The 16,001-nt window shown below is 40.9% G+C and overlaps 2 protein-coding genes across 2 annotated transcripts in view; both read left to right on the top strand.

Annotated features, from left to right (window-relative positions):
- Window positions 1-6,842, top strand: part of slc38a6 (solute carrier family 38 member 6) — a 22,937-nt gene extending 16,095 nt beyond the window's left edge. Inside the window, exons 11-16 of the mRNA XM_036575221.1 lie at window positions 995-1,074; window positions 1,790-1,890; window positions 2,462-2,586; window positions 3,958-4,102; window positions 4,476-4,570; window positions 5,217-6,842. Of these exons, the coding sequence (XP_036431114.1) occupies window positions 995-1,074; window positions 1,790-1,890; window positions 2,462-2,586; window positions 3,958-4,102; window positions 4,476-4,570; window positions 5,217-5,300 (630 nt within the window). The 3' untranslated portion in view covers window positions 5,301-6,842. The remainder of the gene's footprint in view (window positions 1-994; window positions 1,075-1,789; window positions 1,891-2,461; window positions 2,587-3,957; window positions 4,103-4,475; window positions 4,571-5,216) is intronic.
- Window positions 6,843-11,117: 4,275 nt separating this feature from the next.
- Window positions 11,118-16,001, top strand: part of prkcha (protein kinase C, eta, a) — a 65,435-nt gene continuing 60,551 nt past the window's right edge. Inside the window, exons 1-2 of the mRNA XM_036575219.1 lie at window positions 11,118-11,209; window positions 12,250-12,617. Of these exons, the coding sequence (XP_036431112.1) occupies window positions 12,267-12,617 (351 nt within the window). The 5' untranslated portion in view covers window positions 11,118-11,209; window positions 12,250-12,266. The remainder of the gene's footprint in view (window positions 11,210-12,249; window positions 12,618-16,001) is intronic.

Raw genomic sequence — 16,001 nt, 5'->3', positions numbered from 1 at the left:
GGATATTAATTTTGTTAGAACTTCCTGTACTAGAATAGAAACCAGTACTTACTGTACTGTTACTGGTCAGCTGAAGCTTTGGGTTATTAACAGTGAAGCATGTGAACATTAGAATATTAGCTGCCTCCTGTTTGGTTGTTTGGTTGTGTTGTGTTGTTTCACTGTATTGGTTTGGGTGTCAGTCAGTCTGTATGTATGTATCTGTATGAGTTATTTGTGATAAATCATTTTATTGTAATTTTTGGTTGCCATGCTAAAAACTGTCCAGGGATGACAAATGAAAACCGGCCTATAGGGCTGACCGGCACATTTACACTGTTTTTTTTTCTGTTGATTAACGAGCGCCGCCCCTGTCCAATAAATGAATAGAATAAAATAAACGAATTGAAATGTGAAGAGCAGCTGACTCTGACTGCTAATTGGATGTTGATCTGTCTAACATATATTTAGTGACTTGAATGTAACTAAATCTTGTCTGGACATTGAATGGATCTGAATATGAGGTGAATGGTGTGTCTGCGTGTGTGTCTGTGTGTGTCTGTGTGTGTCTGTGTGTGTCTGTCGGCGTGTGTCTGTCTGTGTGTGTGTCTGTGTGTGTGTCTGTCTGTGTGTGTGTCTGTGTGTGTGCTGCTGTCTGCTGTGTCTGTGCTGTGCTGTGTCTGTCTGCATGTGTGTGTCTGTGTGTGTGTCTGTCTGCGTGTGTCTGTCTGCGTGTGTCTGTCTGCGTGTGTCTGTCTGTCTGCGTGTGTGTCTGCGTGTGTCTGTCTGTCTGCGTGTGTCTGTCTGTCTGCGTGTGTGTGTCTCTGTGTGTGTGTGTCTGTGTGTGTCTGCGTGTGTCTGTCTGTCTGCGTGTGTCTGTCTGTCTGCGTGTGTGTGTCTCTGTGTGTGTGTGTCTGTGTGTGTCTGCGTGTGTCTGTCTGTCTGCGTGTGTCTGTCTGCGTGTGTGTGTCTCTGTGTGTGTGTGTGTCTGTGTGTGTCTGCGTGTGTGTTTTAGAGTGCCTATGCTGTTCCCACCATGGCCTTCTCCTTCCTGTGTCACACTGCCATCCTGCCCATTTACTGTGAACTCCATCGGTCAGTAGAACCACAGCACAGACACAGCACCTCACACACTGCTGTCCACACGTTTAGAGTCACTGTTTTTAATAATACTCAAGTTTTATTGTAGATGCATCTACAAAATTATTCTAATTAGATGCTAGACCTGTACAACTTCACAGGCTTCAAATAAGTCATTCCCAGAATTCCCCGTTTACCCGGGAATCAGTAAAGTCCATCTGCCTGTCCGTCTGCAAATGTCCACAGTCAAAAGACATGTTGTTGATTTACTAAGTGAAAATAAGTCAACGCATCCTTTTTTTTTTTTCAAAACATTTTTCTTCAAATGTTAGTTCACAACTTTGAACTGAACATGTTGGAAAAAAATACATAAAATAATGTCGTAACTTTTGCACAGACTTTTTTTTTCACAATATGTTAAGTTTCAGTAAATTAATAATACAAATAATAAAAATCATTTGGTAAAAATCTGAACAGGGTGCCAAAAGTATTGCAAAGGACTCTGTCTGTCTGTAATAATGATGATGATGATGATGATGATGATGTTTATTATATTGATGATAATAATGTGTGTCCAGAAATCTCCAGAGTGCCTCATTTTCAAAAAGTGAACAGTGCAGATAACTTGCCCGTAAATATTTAGATAATTATTGTAAAGGAAGTGTGTGTGTGTGTGTGTGTGTGTGTGTGTGTGTGTGTGTGTGTGTGTGTGTGTGTGTGTGTATTTCAGGCCGACTAAGCAGAGGATGCAGAACGTGGCGAATGTGGGCATCTCTCTCAGTTTCCTGGTTTATTTGGTTTCCGCTCTCTTCGGTTACCTCACTTTCTACGGTAAGAGCTCAGGGACAAAAAACTAGCTTCTATATCTGTGTGTTAAATCTGTAAAGTTTAAAGTGGATCCCGCTTTACGGTTTGGTCTAATATGACAAAACGTATGAAATATACCTTTTATTTGCTGATTTATTCACTTTCTTATCCTCTTTGTCCTCGTCTGCTTTCTTTGACACCCTCTTGACTCTTTCTTTTGGGTTTTACTGAAAGAAAAGTTAATTTAATTAATTAAACTGGTTAAATTGGTCTTTTCCAATTTATATTATATATTATATATAAGCCTGTTGTCTTTCAGTCAGTAGCAGTTTTAGCAGTTTGTTTTCAGTTTGTTTACTGCAATAAAGCTATGCAGAGTATTAGCGTAGTACTTTATAGTGTTGGTATAAAGCAGTGCAAAGTATAATCAAAGCCTCGACACTGATAGCAGCTGGATTGAACTGTATGAAGGGAATCAGGTACATATTAGTAATGCAAGTGATTTATAGTGTGAATTAGATTTTTAACCGAACCCAAATGAGTTTTCCACCCTGGTCTGAACTCAGTCAGTGATCTACTCCTGTGTTTTCTTCAGCCCAGGTGGACTCGGAGCTGTTGCTAGGATACGACGCCTACCTGCCGCGGGACGTCCTGGTGACCACGGTGCGTTTGGTGATCCTGCTGGCTGTGCTGCTCACGGTGCCGCTCATACACTTCCCAGTGAGTTTGTGCTGAGGTTTAATCCCTGTTCAGTAATCCTGAAGGTTTCAGCTGTTTCTGAGCCAAATTCATCTAAACCTCGAGCAGATACAGCGCAACTAAAGCTGAGAGGAAAGAGCAGCTTCTGCGAACGTTTTAGAGCAACACGAAATCATAGTGTATTCACGACTCATATCAAATGGATTTTTCACCTAAATTGCCCGCAAAAACAAAAAATATAATAAATATATACATTAAGACTATCATACACATCAGAAATTGTGATTTTACTGGAGGCATTGTAAAATAACTGGTATCTTGTGTTTAAGAACATTTGAATTTAAGATAAATTTAAATGAAATTAAATTTAGAAATCAAGTCAAATTTGATCATAAGCCAATATTAAACACTAAAAAAAATGACCATTTTAAAAAGGTAGACCATAAACCAAAACATGTCTTCTCTGTGTTTCATTATGTATGTAAAAACAAAATAATCGTACTGTAGTATTAAATAGCAGACTAAACTATATTACCTACATTATGTGGCTGAATTATCTATGAAAACAGAGATCAGATCGGACTGGCAGAGGCTCATACTTAACATTCACCTCTTACTGTATGAATTATATGAAACCGTTTCATGATTTTTTCTTATTCAAAAAGGACATAATTTAATACAAAACTACAATAAACTGCATAGCAGCCATTAATGTGTAAGTGCTTCGTGGAATACAGAAAAGTGTGAAAATAATTATGTTGATAGTTATATTGATCTAATATAAAACGAAGGCAGTGTTAATTTACTCTTACTGTATGAATTGTAGTCTACAGTTCCATTGTTAAATGCTGTTGCCATAAGGCAACAATCGTATTTTATCATTTTATGTAAAAACTAAAGCATTTAAGCTGTTTTTTTTAATGCAAAAGAAAAGACCTTGCATAGACTTTCATTTTTTTTCTTTCATTCTGCTTTCTGTAAATATTGAATTACACACACACCTTAAAAGCATTCCAGGTGGTGCATCTCACCACGTGAGAAAAGAAATATCAGACTACGGCAGGACGACATACGATCAGAAGAAGTATATTACTTATAATAAATATATTACACATTAAATGTATTATTCTTAAAATGTTCTGTTTCCCAAAATAATTGAGAAAAAAGACTTTTATATTGTGGTAGGCAATAGAAATGAAAAGGAACTCATTGTTGCCATATGGCAACACCTTGCAGTGAAGGGCTATCGGGGCGTCGCTAAATGACAATAAACATAACAATCCAGAATGGTAATACTGTGTAGCTTTAAGAGGCATTATTACAGTAAGATGGCTTACTCTCTCTCTCTCTCTCTCTCTCTCTCTCTCTCTCTCTCTCTCTCTCTCTCTTTAGGCCCGTAAATCATTGTTGATGTTGTTTTGGGGCGAGAGGGAGTTCTCCTGGCTCTCTCACTGTCTCTCCACCCTTTTCCTCCTCTTGATCGTGGTCCTACTGGCTGTTTTCGTACCGGACATCAGAAACGTCTTTGGGGTTGTGGGTGAGTGTCCCAGTGTAGTGGGTAGTACCTGAGCCCTGTCCTGACACTGCATTCATCTTCCTCTGTAACTCGACTAAAGCAAAATGTTGCTGTACTGTTTGGAAACTTATTTTCAGTGTCTCAACAACATTTTTAGTGTATTCAACAACTTTTTGTTCCCAAAATACATGTGTGTGTGTGTCTGTGTGTCTCTGTGTGTCTCTGTGTGTCTCTGTGTGTGTGTCTGTGTCTCTGTGTGTGTGTCTCTGTGTGTCTCTCTGTGTGTCTCTGTGTGTCTCTGTGTGTGTCTGTCTCTGTGTGTGTCTCTGTGTGTGTCTCTGTGTGTGTCTCTGTGTGTCTCTGTGTGTCTCTGTGTGTGTCTGTGTCTCTACAGGCTCCACTACCTCTACCTGTTTGCTGTTTGTGTATCCTGGTTTGTTTTACCTGCATATCCGTTCTGGTGACATCAGGTCCTGCAGCTCAGTGGGGGTGAGTAACTGCATAAAACAGTACAGAACTACACACTGAACTGAATGACGCTACGGTACTGAAATGATCAACACTGTGGTACTGAACTCGTACTGAAGTAAACACTGAGAGTTAAATGATACTGTGGTACAGAATTGAACAACACTACGGTACTGAACTGAATGACACTACGGTACTGAACTGAGTGACGCTGTGGTACTGAACTGAGCGACGCTGCAGTACTGAACCCAGTGACGCTGCGGTACTGAACCCAGTGACGCTGCGGTACTGAACCCAGTGACGCTGCGGTACTGAACTGAGCAACGCTGCGGTACTGAATGAGTGACACCTGCGGCACTGAGCCGAGTGACACTGCGGCACTGAGCCGAGCGACACTTGCGGCACTGAGCCGAGCGACACTTGCGGCACTGAGCTGAGTGACACCTGCGGTACAGAACTGAGCGTCACTGCGGTACAGAACTGAGCGACACGAATATGGGACAGTATTAAAACCAAACTAAGTAACTGAACATTTTAGAGTCAGTGTAAAATGTAAAAATGAGAACTGAACACAACAATTAACACTGCAAAATGACAATACAGTGAGCAGAAGCCAAAAAAAACTTAAGTGATACATAATAAATACATATTTTCTCTCTGTCTGCAGGCGGGTGCTCTCGTGGTGTTCGGTGTGTTTGTGGGTTTGCTGAGTCTCTGCATCATCGTCATTTCATGGGCGCAGAGTATCTGACCTTTCACCTTCTGACCTCATCTGACCTCGTCTGCCCTCTGTGGAAATGCTTTCACATTTATCACTGTGCCTTTTACTCACAAAACAAAGTTTACTGAACGAGGGACGCATTAAAAAGTGACACACAGACGTAGTTATTACTGTAACAGATTATACACGTCAACCGGGCTTTTCTCAGGGGCTGAAATTTAAAAAAAGCTGCTGAATATATGAAAATAAACTAAAATATTTCATACAAACTGTGGGAACACAGTGGATATTTGGACCAGTTCTTATGTTATTGTGTAATTTCTATCCTGTTCGATTATATAACAGAGAAAATCAAGTCAAATCAAACATGGACTGATCCAGTCTGTGAATATGCACTTTGCTTATAGATTTTTTTATATTCGACGTTGTGTATAGATTAGAATATTGCTTTAACATGTGGAAAAATGTTCATACTTGCCTCTTTTGGTATATAAATGCAATCATGACTGTAAATGTACCGAACACTAGCCTTCTACATTGCAGCCCAATCGCCAAAGATAAACTCTTGATGCGCTGTGAAGTATTTGTTCAAGAATTGTTAGAAGCAAAAATGGGATGTCAAACAACGTAGATTCATAAACATAGAATATAGAAAACAGAATATGTCTCCTGGAGCTTTATCTACTTAATCACTGACAGTGATAGAAACACAGACAAATAGCAGCTTAGCTGGCTAGCAATGCTAAAACATGCTCCATCAATCTGAAGAACTACAGGGAGATTCACTCGAAAGAGGCCCCGAATATTCTGCTGTAACTCCCGTTAGGATGAAGCAATCTGAACCAAAAAAATACACTGCATATCTTCACGTATGTGTAATTGATTGCATTACATGCGATGCTGGAAGTGATCTCTTTTTTTTCTGCCAGACACATGAAGGGGTACGGGGGGTCTGCACCCGGATGTTGCAAACACAGATTAAACGTTGTGACGGCTGTCCGGCGCCTACCTCATCGCTCTGACGCAGGGGCATCCCGGCTTGTTGGGAGCTCCATATGCTGAGGAGCTCATTGCACATTGTTTCGTTCAGATCGCTTCGAGTTATTACTGAATATTCGGGGCCTCTTTCAAATGAATCTCCCTGTATTTCACCATTCAGAGAACCCTATAAGCATGCAAATGTTTTTTGAATATTCATGGTTCCCTATAGAATCATTGCCTTTCTAAAGAACCCTTAAAGAACCATCTTGTTTAAGAGTGTACTTTGAGAAGAAGCAGTGTTCTCCAGTTTAGTCATTGAGTGATGGGTTTCAGAGGTCAGGGCACTTACATTAAATTTCAGATTGTGAAGAATTTCTATATTTTTCCATTTTTGACCGTTATGTAGCTTAATTTGTGCGGTCAAGCCTTTGAGAGGAGAGTTCAGCAGTGGTTCTGGTCTTGTTGGACTCACTGACACTTTAAGAACAGTACACAACCTACACCGAGTCATTTCTAAGAAAGACTGTACAGTTGAATGTGTACGCTTGTTTTCTGATGAAAAATAAAAGGGAAAGTCTGGAATTGGTCAAATTGCTGTCTTTGTTTTTACTATTGAGTTTATAGTGCAGTTTTCAGTGTTTTTTCTCTTTTTTAATGAACTTCTGTGTTTGTCAGGCCATCTGTGCGTGTGTGGAGATTGTGTGTGGTGTGATTGATGGACAGGCTGATTTTCTTCAGTGGTCTGGAGAGCTTCCTCTGTGTAAGACAACAGAGCAGCGTTTGCTGCTCAGTCCATTCTAATAGAGCAAATGTGTGACCTCTGACCTCTCCTGCTGTTTCTAATCTGCTGCTTTAGCTTGAGGAGTCGCCTGACTTCACCCAGACCTTCACTCAGACACAGCAAGGCTGAACACGTCACACTGAGAGTGTAGGAGCTTTTTAGTTCTGTAAATGTGCACAATAACTCTGGATCTACACCACTGTAGGCTTGGAGTCACTGTTCATATTAATAGGTTTTTATGTACATTAATAACTTGTACAATGCAGATTTAAGTGCTTAACAATAGACAACAAGTGTCCTTTTAGATGTTGTTCAATATAAAATATTCTGGGAACAAAAAAGGATAAACAAAACACTGTAATGAGAAAAGTGCACGTCCTGGAGAAAATGCAGCGTGATCCTGCAGCTTACGCAATTCAAAGCAATGGTATTACTAAGGGGTGTTCCTAGTTGCTATGGTATTCAAGGTAGTTGCTAGGTGGTTGCTAAGTGGGAGCTATGGTACTGCTGGTGGTATGTTGTGGTTGCTAGGGTGTTGCTATGGTATTATCAGTGGTTGCTAAGTGGGAGTTATGGTATTCCTGGTGGTATGCTGTATTTGCTGGGGTGTTGCTAGATAGTTGCTATGGTATTCAAGGTAGTTGCTAGGTGGTTGCTAAGTGGGAGCTATGGCACTGCTGGTGGTATGTTGTGGTTGCTGGGGTGTTGCTTGATAGTTGCTGTGGTATTCCAGGTGGTTGCAAAGGTGTTGCTATTGTATTCTGGGTGGTTGCTAGCTTATTTGTAAGTGGGTGCTATGGCATGCAGTGGTTGTTGGAGTGTTGCTATGGTATTCTGGGTGGTTGCCAAGTGGGAGTTGTGGTACTGCTGGTAGTATGCTGTGGTTGCTGGGGTGTTGCTTGATACTTGCTGTGGTATTTCAGGTAGTTGCTAGGGTGTTGCTGTGGTATTCTAGGTGGTTGCTAGGTGGTTGCCAAGTGGGAGCAATGGTATTGTCGGTGGTATGCTGTGGTTTCTGGGGTGTTGGTAGATAGTTGCAGTGGTATTCCAGGTGGTTGCTAGGATGTTGCTCTGTTATTTTGGGTGGTTGCTAGGTTATTTGTAAGTGGCTACTATGGTATGCTGTGGTTGTTGGAGTGTTGCTATGGTATTGAAGATGACTGTTAGGGTGTTGTTAGGTGGTTTTTATGATGTCTGTCATGATTCCTAGGGGGTTGTTAAATGGTTGCTATGGTATTCCAGGCGCGGTGGGTAGCACTGTCGCCTCACAGCAAGAAGGGCCTGGGTTTGATTCTCGGCCGGGTGACCAGGATCCTTTCTGTGTGGAGTTTGCAAATTATCCCCGTGTCTGCGTGGGTTTCCTCCAGGTGCTCCGGTTTCCTCCCACAGTCCAAAGACATGCAGTCAGGCCAATTGGGCACGCTAAATTGTGTAGTGTGTGTAGTGGTTGCCAGTTACTGCCAGTGGTATGCTGTGGTTGCCGGGGTGTTGCTAGATAGATGCTATGGTATTCCATGTGGTCGCTAGGATGTTGCTATTATGTTCCAGATGGTCACAAGGTTATTTGAATATGGGTGCTATGGTGTACTGTGGTTGCTGGGGTGTTGCTAGATAGTTGCTGTGGTATTCCATGTGGGCGCTAGGATGTTGCTATTGTATTCCAGGTGGTTGCTAGGTTATTTGAATATGGGTGCTATGGTGTACTGCTGGGGTGTTGCTATGGTATTGGAGATGACTGTCAGGGTGTTGTTAGGTGGTTATTATGGTTGCTAGGGGGTTGCTAAATGGTTGCTGTGGTATTCCAGGTGGTTGCTAAGGTATTCCTAGATGGTTGTTATGGTATTCTTCATGGTTGCCAGTTATTGCCAAGCAGGTACTATGTTAGTGCAAGTGATATGCTGTCGTTGCTGGGGTGTTACTATGGTATCTCTCAGGGTTGGTAAAGGTTTGCTAAATGTTTGCTATGGTGTTCCAGGAGGTTGCTAGAGTGTTGCAAGGTAGTTGCTATGGTATCTCTGGAGGTTGCTAGGGTGTTGCTGGTGGGCTTGCATCATGGTGACATATAAGGAGTGTATAAACGTTGGGCCGCTTAGTGAACAATGACTGTGGAGGTTTCTATACAAAGAATGATTCTGTTTCAGAATCTCCAGCATTTCGCGGTTCATTCTTATGGGTAAAGAATGGCTTTGAACAGCTGCTTTGCAATAACAATAGTGTTGCACAATAGCGTATCACTAATTATGTTTTTATACGATTTTTTTTTTTGTTTTTGTTATCTGCCTTGAGATTGACACTTTTGAAATACAAGACATTCTGGATATTTATTTTATTACAATTTCATGTAGTTTAGAATTTTTTTGTCTTTTTTAATTCATTGTTTGCATAATTACAAATAATTAATGAAAAGAGAAAAGAGATAGAGACAGTTGCGCAGGACACAAGAATGATTTTATATATTCATCTGCCATTTTATATTACTTTTAACGTTGAATCCATTATTTAGACAAATCAGTGCAGTTCAGAGAATAAGTAAGTTTATTAAAAAAGTAAGTTATTAAAAAAGTTCAGTGTTTAATGGTGCACTCTGGGGCCAGTATTGTACTGGAGCGCCATCTAGTGATGAAACTACAGCTGTGCTAAAAGGACTGCCTCATGGGAAAACTTCGTAAACATAGCTAGTTTCAAAATGTGTCATTCACTCTCCAGTCCACGCTGTCCGTCTGTCCGTATATGGAAGCTAAACTACAAAGCAGAGTTTTGCATGCTTGAATGAATTGCTTTTGTGATGACATGAAATAAACAGTAGCCAATCCGAATTGAGCTCATTTACATATATTAGCATTTAAGCCACAAACAAAACATTATCTTTTAATTAATTGTTTAATTATAAGGGATAAAGTGAGGTTAGAAAATGGTTTTGTGAAAAATAATTCTGAAAAAAATAATGTATGAGGAGAATATTTCAAATCTCTCTCTCTCTCTCTCTCTCTCTCTCTCTCTCTCTCACACTCACACACACACACACACACACACACACACTCACACACACACACACACACACACTCTTTTCCTCTCCCTCTCTCTATATCGATCTTTCTGTCTCCCCGTCTCTATCTAAACCCCCACACGTACAGTTTATGTACTGCAGCTCTGTCAGTGTTTGCTGGCCTCTGCTGGCCAAATGTGGAACTGCACCTAGTTGATTGTTGCAGTTCTGTTAGGACACAGAAAGTTCATCACAAACTAGTTAATTGGTTACGGACCCGTTTTAGTCTAGAGATAACATATGAAGAGAACTTTCTCAGTTAATTCATTAGAAAAGCCAGTAGAGCCCCACTGACCAGACCGGAGCACTTTGTAGTTCTACAGTTACAGACTGTAGTCCATCTGTTTCTCTGCGTACTTTTTTACCCTGTTCTTCAGTGGTCAGGAGCACCACAGGACCCCCACAGAGCAGGTGCTATTTGGGTGGTGGATCATTCTCAGCACTGCAGTAACACTGACGTGGTGGTGGTGTGTTAGTGTGTGTTGTGCTGGTACGAGTGGATCAGACACAGCAGTGCTGCTGGAGTTTTTAAACACTGTGTCCACTCACTGTCCACTCTATTAGACACTCCTACCTTGTCAGTCCATCTTGTAGATGTAAAGTCAGAGACGATAGCTCATCTACTGCTGCATAGCTTGTGATGGTCATCCTCTAGTCCTTCATCAGTGGTCACAGGACGCTGCCCACAGGACGCTGTTGGCTGGATATTTTTGGTTGGTGGACTATTCTCAGTCCAGCAGTGACACTGAGGTGTTTAAAAACTCCAGCAGCACTTGTGTCTGATCCACTCAGACCAGCACAACACACACTAACACACCAGACTCCTGTGATGGGTCATTTATTATTATTATTATTATTATTATTATTATTATTATTATTATTCAAAGTGAATGAAACTTATTAGAAGTGATCAAGCTCCAGATGTTGATCAACCTGCAGAGCCGGCTGTAGTGTCGCTGCTCTGCCGCATGGGGGCGCTGCGTGCTCTGGGGACAGAGCGGGGCAGGTGATGTGACACAAACAGGAACAGAGAAGCAAAAGCAGAAGCTGCACGCGCCGCTATGTCTATGTGAGAGAGAGTTAATCGGAGCAGCAGAGAGACAGCCGGACAGTCCGAGCAGCTCTGCTACGGCGAGGGGCTTCTGTTTGTTTGGAGGTCTCTTTGGATCCTCGTGACTGTGGAGTGAGTGGCTCACCTGGCGCAGGTGGAGTGGACATGAAGGAGCTTTAGAGCGAGAGAGAGAGAGAGAGAGAGAGTTTGTATCTGAATGTGTGTCTGTTTGTATTTGACAGTGTGCGCGTGCTTAAGAGTGTGTGAGTGTGTATTTAAGTGAGCGTCATTCGGTCTGTCTAGCTAAGTGTGTGTATTTGTGCGTGTATTAGTGTCTGTGTGTGCCTCGTGTGTATTACTGTTATGATCAGTACTAGTGCACTAGTATCAGTGCTAATCAATTAGTATTAACAGTGTATAGTATCAGTGTCAGTGCATTAGTATCAGTATCAGTGCGTTAGTAACAGTGTAGCACTAGTGCATTAGTATCAGTGTCAGCAGTACTAGTGCATTAGTATCAGTATCAGTGCATTAGTATCAGTGTCAGCAGTACTTGTACATTAGTATTAGTGTCAGTAGTATTAGTGCATTAGTGTTAGTGTCAGCAGTATTGGTGCATTGTTATTATCGGTAGTACTAGTGCATAAGTATCAGTGTCAGCAGTACTAATGCATTTGTATTAGTGCTAGCAGTACTAGTGCATTAGTATTAGTGTCAGCTGTAGTAGTGCATTAGTATTAGTGTCAGCTGTAGTAGTGCATTAGTATTAGTGTCAGCTGTACTAGTTCACTAGTATTAGTGTCAGCAGTACTAATGCATTACTATTAGGGTCAGCAATTATAGTGCATTAGTATTAGTGTCAGCAGTACTAGTGCATAAGTATTAACATCAGCAGTACTAGTGCTTTAGCATCAGTATCAGTGCATTAGTATCAGTATCAGCAGTACTACAGCATCACTGTTAGTTGTACAAGTGCATTAGTGTTAGTGTCAGCAGTACTAGTGCATTAGTGTCAGTGTCAGCAGTAGTAGTGCATTAGTGCATCTCTGTCTCTATGTGGTGTGCAGTGCAGCGTTAGCAGTAGCGTTCAGCATCCTCAGTATTGCGTGTCTGTGTGTAGTATCAGCAGTGTGTGTGATGCGTTTCTCCGGCACCATGCGGCTCCGCATCGGTGAGGCGGTGCACCTGCAGCCCACCTGCACCGCCACGCGCCACGCTGCGCTCTTCGGTAAAGTGGCTCAGTCGCTGGACCCCTACATCGTAGTGAAGGTGGACGAGTACCGCGTGGGCCAGACGCGCACCAAGCACCGCACAAACTCCCCCACGTACAACGAGGAGTTCAGCGCGGGCGTGACCACCGGCACCACGCTGGAGCTCGCCGTGTTCCACGACGCTCCTATAGGATACGACCAATTTATAGCAAACTGCACCATACGCTTCCAGGACCTGATGGAGACCACCAGCACCGAAGAGACCTTTGAGGGATGGGTGAGTTCAGCTCATGCTCATAGAAATGCACAGTGGCCACTTTATCAGAAACACCTGCACACTTAAAAAAGATTGTTCTTTGAGGGGTCTTTAATAAAGGCAGTGGTTCTATGTAGAACCATGGTTCTATATAGAACCATTTCATGCTTAAATGGTTCTTCAGATTGATTGAAAGTGTGTCATGTATGGTTCTACAAGGCACCAAGAAGGGTTCTGCTGTTGTTACAATGTCAAGCTTGTAACAATAGAAGAACCCTTATGGTACTATATAGAACCCTTTTTTAAAAGGTTCTATAGAGAACAATATACAACACATTCTTCATCAGTCTGAAGAACCATATCACCATTTAAGCATGAAATGGTTTTAATATTTTTGTGGTTTTAAATAGAACCATTGCCTTTACTAAAGAACCCTCAGAGAACCATCTTTTTAAGTGTGTCACACATAGTTACGTAGTTTTCCAGCCCCCCTCTACTTCACCATAGGACCACCACTGACCAGTGGTGGTCTGAGAAACCCGCAACCCCTGAAGCTCCACCCCGCTGGTGTACGGTTAGAACTTGTAGCTCATCTGTTGTGCACAGTTTGCAGTATCCACCCTTTAGCCCAGGGGTCTCAAACTCAGCCTACCTGGGGGTCACTAGTTTGGTGGTCTTCTCCAAGGAGATCCATCTGAGCAATTGCAGGAAAAAGTTTTTTTCCAGATAAGAACTACACTCTTAAAAAAGATGGTTCTTCAAGAGTTCTTTAGTAAAGACAGTGGTTTTATCTAGAACCATGCTTAAAGGGTTCTTTGCCACGTGAAATGGTTCTTTAGATTGAAGGAGAATGTGTTGTATATGGTTCTGTACAGAACCTTTTTGAAAATGATTCTATATAGCACAAAAAAGGGTTCTTCTATTGTCACAAGCCTGACATCATAAGTACAGCAGAACCCTTTTTGGTTCTATATAGAACCATATACAAAGTATTCTTGATCAGTCTAAAACCTCCATGAACGCATGGAGAAATGGTTCTTCAGATTGATGGAGAATGTGTTGTATAGAACCTTCTTTGAAAACAGCTTGACATCATAATAGTAGCAGAACCCTTTTTGGTGTTATGTAGAACCATATACAACATATTCTCCTTCAATCTGAAGAACCATTTCACCATGTAAAAACTCTTTGAAGCATGCAGATGTTTGAGTGTTCTTGTTTCTGTGTAGAACCATTGTCTTTACTAAAGAACCCTTGAAGAACCATCTTTTTATAGACTTATTTAAGTAGGGATGCACCGATAAATGAACAGTGGGCCGATGCCGATATCTGAGTGTGCGTATCTGCAGGTGCTGATGTTTATGTAATAAAAAAAGGAATTGGGACTAAATTAATCCGGATTATAATTACAGAGAAAAATAACATTTATTTCTATTGAGTTCCAAGCGCAGCAAAAGGAATAACATGCGGATATTTTAGCTCTGTAACCCAACGAAGCGTAAATGTTATACAGTAAAAACATCATCGAATATCGGTTTGAAATATCGATCAAATGTAAACATCTGTCCAATAGCTGATCATTTTTATAAAGCAAATATCAGCTGATTTCGATATAATTCTGATATCAATGTGCATCCCTACATTTAGGCACATCTTGGTCATCTTTTTTTTTGATTTTGTCGTTTTGTCAGTCGTTTTGTCATTTGCTGTCATTGACTTTTTTCTTAGACGCACTGCAAAAAGGTTCTTATATCTTGACGACTGCTTGCTGCCCGAAAGCAGGTGTGTTTTTAGACCTAGAATTAGTCAAGTGGAAAAAATATATTATTGCTGTCAGAACAAAACCTCCAAAATGGTAACTTTACAGGAGAAGCAAAAAACATACTTTACTTTTAATGTAAGTCAATGGAACCAGAGTTTTTTCCAAGGCATTTTGAGTTGTTTCTTTTGGCCCATTCACCAGGACATTTACACACAATGTAAAGGGTTTTCAGATTATGTCAAAAACAGAAAAACGAAAAACAGAAATGGAGATACGTGGTTTTGTTCCGACAGCAGTGATGCGTACCTCTCTTACAGCCCTTTAAGAAAAGCATGTAAATACATTAAAGATAAAACCAAAATGCAGGAAAAGAAGATTGTATGCGTGATTAAGGCTCAGTTTTAAACGTGAGGGGGACGTATGAAGCCGTCTGCAGTAGTGTGAGTGTGAGACCCCCGCTCTAGCTCTTCATACAGATTTCTATCTGTGTGAGACGTCTGATGTGGGAATTGTGGGCCGATGCTGATCAGTTTATAAAATGTATAAATTGGGACTCTGAATCTATCTGGAGTCACCTTCTGCTCTGAGCTGTTCAGGCTGCTCGTATCTCGGCGTGTTTGCGTTCTTTAAATGCCGACTCTGCTGGGTAAACACACACCCCTCAGCAGGTGAGCGCTAACTCACACATGATCGTGCTGTTTACCTTCAGACGCTGCTGCCAGGAACAGTGCAGATGTGTTCATTCAGTGATGGAGCGGCTTTACGGTTATTGTTCTCTGTACAGACACAGTTACAGAGCTGATTCCAGCATTTTATTGCTTGTGGAATACAGTCACTGCATGGGTTAGTGCAGTGTTTTACAGTGCATTTAGTGCATTGCTTAATGCATTGGTTAACAATTAGTGCATTGTTTTTAATGTTGGTATAACTGTTTACCAACAAATGCATTATTTTATGTATTGTTTACCATTTAATGCATTGTTTAATGCATTGCTTACCAGCCAACGCATTGTTTAATGCATTGGTTAACAATTAGTGCATTGTTTAGTGCACTGTTCACCAACAAATGCATTATTTTATGTATTGTTTACTATTTAATGCATTGTTTAATGCATTGCTTACCAACCAATGCTTTGCTTAATGCACTGTTTAACAATGAGCATATTGTTTAATGCACTGTTTACCAACAAATGCATTGTTTAATGCATGGTTTAAAAATTAGTCTTAGCGTTGTTGCTTAATGCACCGTTTAACAAATAATGCATTGCTAAATGTGTTGTTTACCATTTAACCATTAATGCATTGTTACATGCATTAGTTACCATTTAATGCGTTGTTTACCAGTTAATGTATTATTAAGGCATTGTTTAACATTTATTGCATTGTTTAATGCATTGCTTACCAACTAATGCGTTGCTTAATGCATTGTTTAATAATGAGTGCATTGTTTAATGCACTCTTTACCAGTAAATGCATTGTTTGGTGCATTGTTTAAAAATTATTCTTAGCGTTGTTGCTTAATGCGTCATTTAACAACTAATGCATTGGTAAATGTGTTGTTTACCATTTAACTGTTAATGCATTCTTTACCAGTATATGCATTGCTTAACGATAGGTTTAATGCTTAATGCAGTTTCACAGTG

Source organism: Colossoma macropomum, unplaced genomic scaffold, assembly GCF_904425465.1.
Source record: "Colossoma macropomum unplaced genomic scaffold, Colossoma_macropomum, whole genome shotgun sequence".
NCBI classification, from domain to species: domain Eukaryota; kingdom Metazoa; phylum Chordata; class Actinopteri; order Characiformes; family Serrasalmidae; genus Colossoma; species Colossoma macropomum.
The sequence above is the reverse complement of the archived record's forward strand: the minus strand, read 5'-3'. Positions and strand labels throughout refer to the sequence as shown.